The 2,588-nt window shown below is 50.5% G+C and overlaps 1 protein-coding gene across 1 annotated transcript; it reads right to left on the bottom strand.

Annotated features, from left to right (window-relative positions):
• Positions 1 to 494: 494 nt before the first annotated feature.
• On the bottom strand, positions 495 to 2,118 carry PDP2 (pyruvate dehyrogenase phosphatase catalytic subunit 2). Its single transcript, XM_006863593.1, has one exon. The coding sequence runs from the start codon at positions 2,085 to 2,087 to the stop codon at positions 495 to 497; it is 1,593 nt and encodes a 530-aa protein (XP_006863655.1). The 5' UTR covers positions 2,088 to 2,118.
• Positions 2,119 to 2,588: the final 470 nt, after the last annotated feature.

The following is a 2,588-nucleotide window of genomic DNA, read 5'->3' as shown; positions in this document are numbered from 1 at the left end:
CCTGTATAGGGTTTTCAAGAAGCAGCTGATAGACAGAAACCACTGGCCTTGTGGCTAGCCATCCAGTGCTACACACAGGCCTTGGTAGTTCAAAAACAAACAATAAAACCTCCCTTTAAAGTATAGAAGTCCATGATGGTGAGTTCAGAATCAACTCAGAAGATCCTGGAGCACTTTCTTCTTAGAATCATGATTAAATTTCCTCAGGCAACCCCGGTTTAACAAAGATTCTTTATAGAAGGATTTGGGCTTCGTGACCACAGGCCAATCCCCCCGGGTCTCTATGCTCTGGCCTCACTGCACACAAAGTGGACCAGAACGTGCAGAGACATGAAACCACTGCTACTGTTTCTAAACTCAGGCTTGACTGTTTTTCTCATGTCAGCCTACAACCGCCTGCCTTTTTAACAGTAAGGTTGGAAGAGCCAGTTTAAGAGTAAGTGAACGTGTGTTAGAAGAGCATTTTGGTTGACCTTGGCAGTAGGAAGAGACCCTTAACCTCCCTTGTAGTATGCATCAATTGAGTCCGAGTTAAAGTACACCACAGTGACAGTGATATCATCTCTGTACATCCTCGCTAAATCCTCTGGCAACGTCAACATCGCTGCCAGTCGCTCGGGCTCCATCTCCCCATACTCGTTGCTCCCGATGGCGTGTCTGATCAGATGTGTGGCTGCATTCTGGTCGGCAGCATGGAGCCCCTTAGCTTTCCTCTGCAGCAGCAGGCTCTGCATGAGGCCCAGGTTGGTGGGTCTCTGGGCCAAGTCGGGCTTGTGCCGACCTGCCTCGGCCAGGTGCCCTACCACCAACCTCACCACAGTTTCATTGTCCAGCAAGTCCCACAGACCATCAGAAGCCAGCACAAGGAACTTATCCTGGGGCCTGAGCCTGTGGTATGTAACCTCAGGCTCCGCAGTCAGGTAGGGTGGAGTGTAGTAGTGGGGTGGTGTGAATTGGTAGATGTTGAGGGCCTCGGTATCGAAGCCCCGCTCCAGGACACTGCGCTGCAGCTCTTTACTCCACTTGAGCTGGACATCCCCAAAGGCCCTGCAGGGCATAAGGACCCCCAGCAGCCTGTCATCTATGACAACCGTCCTATCCTCTGACTCAGGATGCTCCCGCTTTAACCGTGACAACTCAGCCTGGTTCCAGACATTGTGGTCAGAGGTAAGGGGAAGACAGGACCACATGCCATCATCCTCCTGGACACCAAGGATGGCCCGGCAGTCACCAGCATTGGCCACATGCAAGTGGACTCCATCGACGTGGGCCATGCAAGCTGTTGCCCCAGAGAAAGCAACCTGGAGCGAAAGATTCCGCGTCACCTCGTCTTCCAGGGGGGCCTGGATTTCCAGTGAGATGTCAGAATCCAGTCTCTGGAAGGAGTATGCCAACGCTTCCTTGATGCTCAGGCCCATTTCCATGTGCAGGTCAAGCAGCTCCTGCCAGTAGACGCGGAGGTGGTCGAGGTGAACTGAAGTGACGTCCTTGTAGATACTGGCCCCTGGGTGCTTGTGCCACTGAAGGATGGGCAGCATGGGCTTCATGCTTTCCATCGCTCCCTCCATCTGCTCCAGGGTTTGGTGGGACATCAGTGACACTGCCACGTAATAGAAGAGCCTCTCACTGACTGCCTGCGCACACGCGTGGCCACCATGCCCATCAAAGACGCCAAACATCAGCCCGCTGGTCTGCAAACAGGAGGCTACCCCTCGCCGGTCCTCCACTGGGGAGTTAGCGGCCAGTTGGTTGCTCTCAAAGCGCAACACTGAATTTGGGACTCTGCTGTCAAGGTCAAGTGTCTTGTGGGCTGACTCACCAGCTCGCAGCACTTCATTCACTTGCACAGGACTTAGCTGCAAGTGAAAATCGTCTTCTTCGGTAGACGTGTGTCTGTAAGCTTTTTGCAGAGCCAAACTGCCATAGGGGAAACTATTTTTCAAGGTGGCCAGTGCCTGGGAAGTGAGCCTCCATTTCGACTTATTCCTACTTGAGACACATCTTGAATATAAACGCCTGCTCCCTTGTAATGTGGCAATGCTGTTCTTTGCCGAATTTAAGATCCAATAGGACGCAGTACTGGACATTCTGAAAACTACACCAGCAAATATGTTCCTTCAGCAAAAGGGATTTTTTTTTCAACCTGAAAATTAAAGGGTTTAAGAAAAATTTCTAATTTAATTTCTTAAAATAAAAATACTAACTTGTGAACATCCTGAACAATGATTTACAGCAAACTGTTTAAAGGAATTGACTAAGCTCAAAATAAGTCAGTCTCCCTACTCTATCTCAGCCCCCATTATAATACATTCTAGAAATTTGGAAAACAGGACTTTCTTACAGAGCCACTGAAGCTTCCCCAGAGCTCACTCCCTTCTGTCAGCTGGCTCAACGGCCTTCTTGTCCTCTTTTCCAAATTCTCGGCTGGCTGAAGCCTAGTGTCCAGCTCCCATACTTGCACTCTCCCAGCAGACTTGCTGTTAAGTGCCATGGAGTTGGGTCTGACTCAAAGCAACCCTGTATAGGGTTTCCGAGGAGTGGCTGGTGGGTCTGAACCACTGACCTTGGATTAGCAGTCCAGTGCTTAC

Source organism: Chrysochloris asiatica, unplaced genomic scaffold, assembly GCF_000296735.1.
Source record: "Chrysochloris asiatica unplaced genomic scaffold, ChrAsi1.0 scaffold00055, whole genome shotgun sequence".
NCBI classification, from domain to species: Eukaryota; Metazoa; Chordata; class Mammalia; order Afrosoricida; family Chrysochloridae; genus Chrysochloris; species Chrysochloris asiatica.
Note: the sequence above shows the minus strand (reverse complement) of the source record. Positions and strands in the feature narration are given on the sequence as shown.

What these genes read in the sequence shown, in the direction of transcription:
- PDP2 (XM_006863593.1), bottom strand. Translation starts at nt 2,087, where the DNA reads ATGTCCAGTACTGCGTCCTATTGGATCTTAAATTCGGCAAAGAACAGC.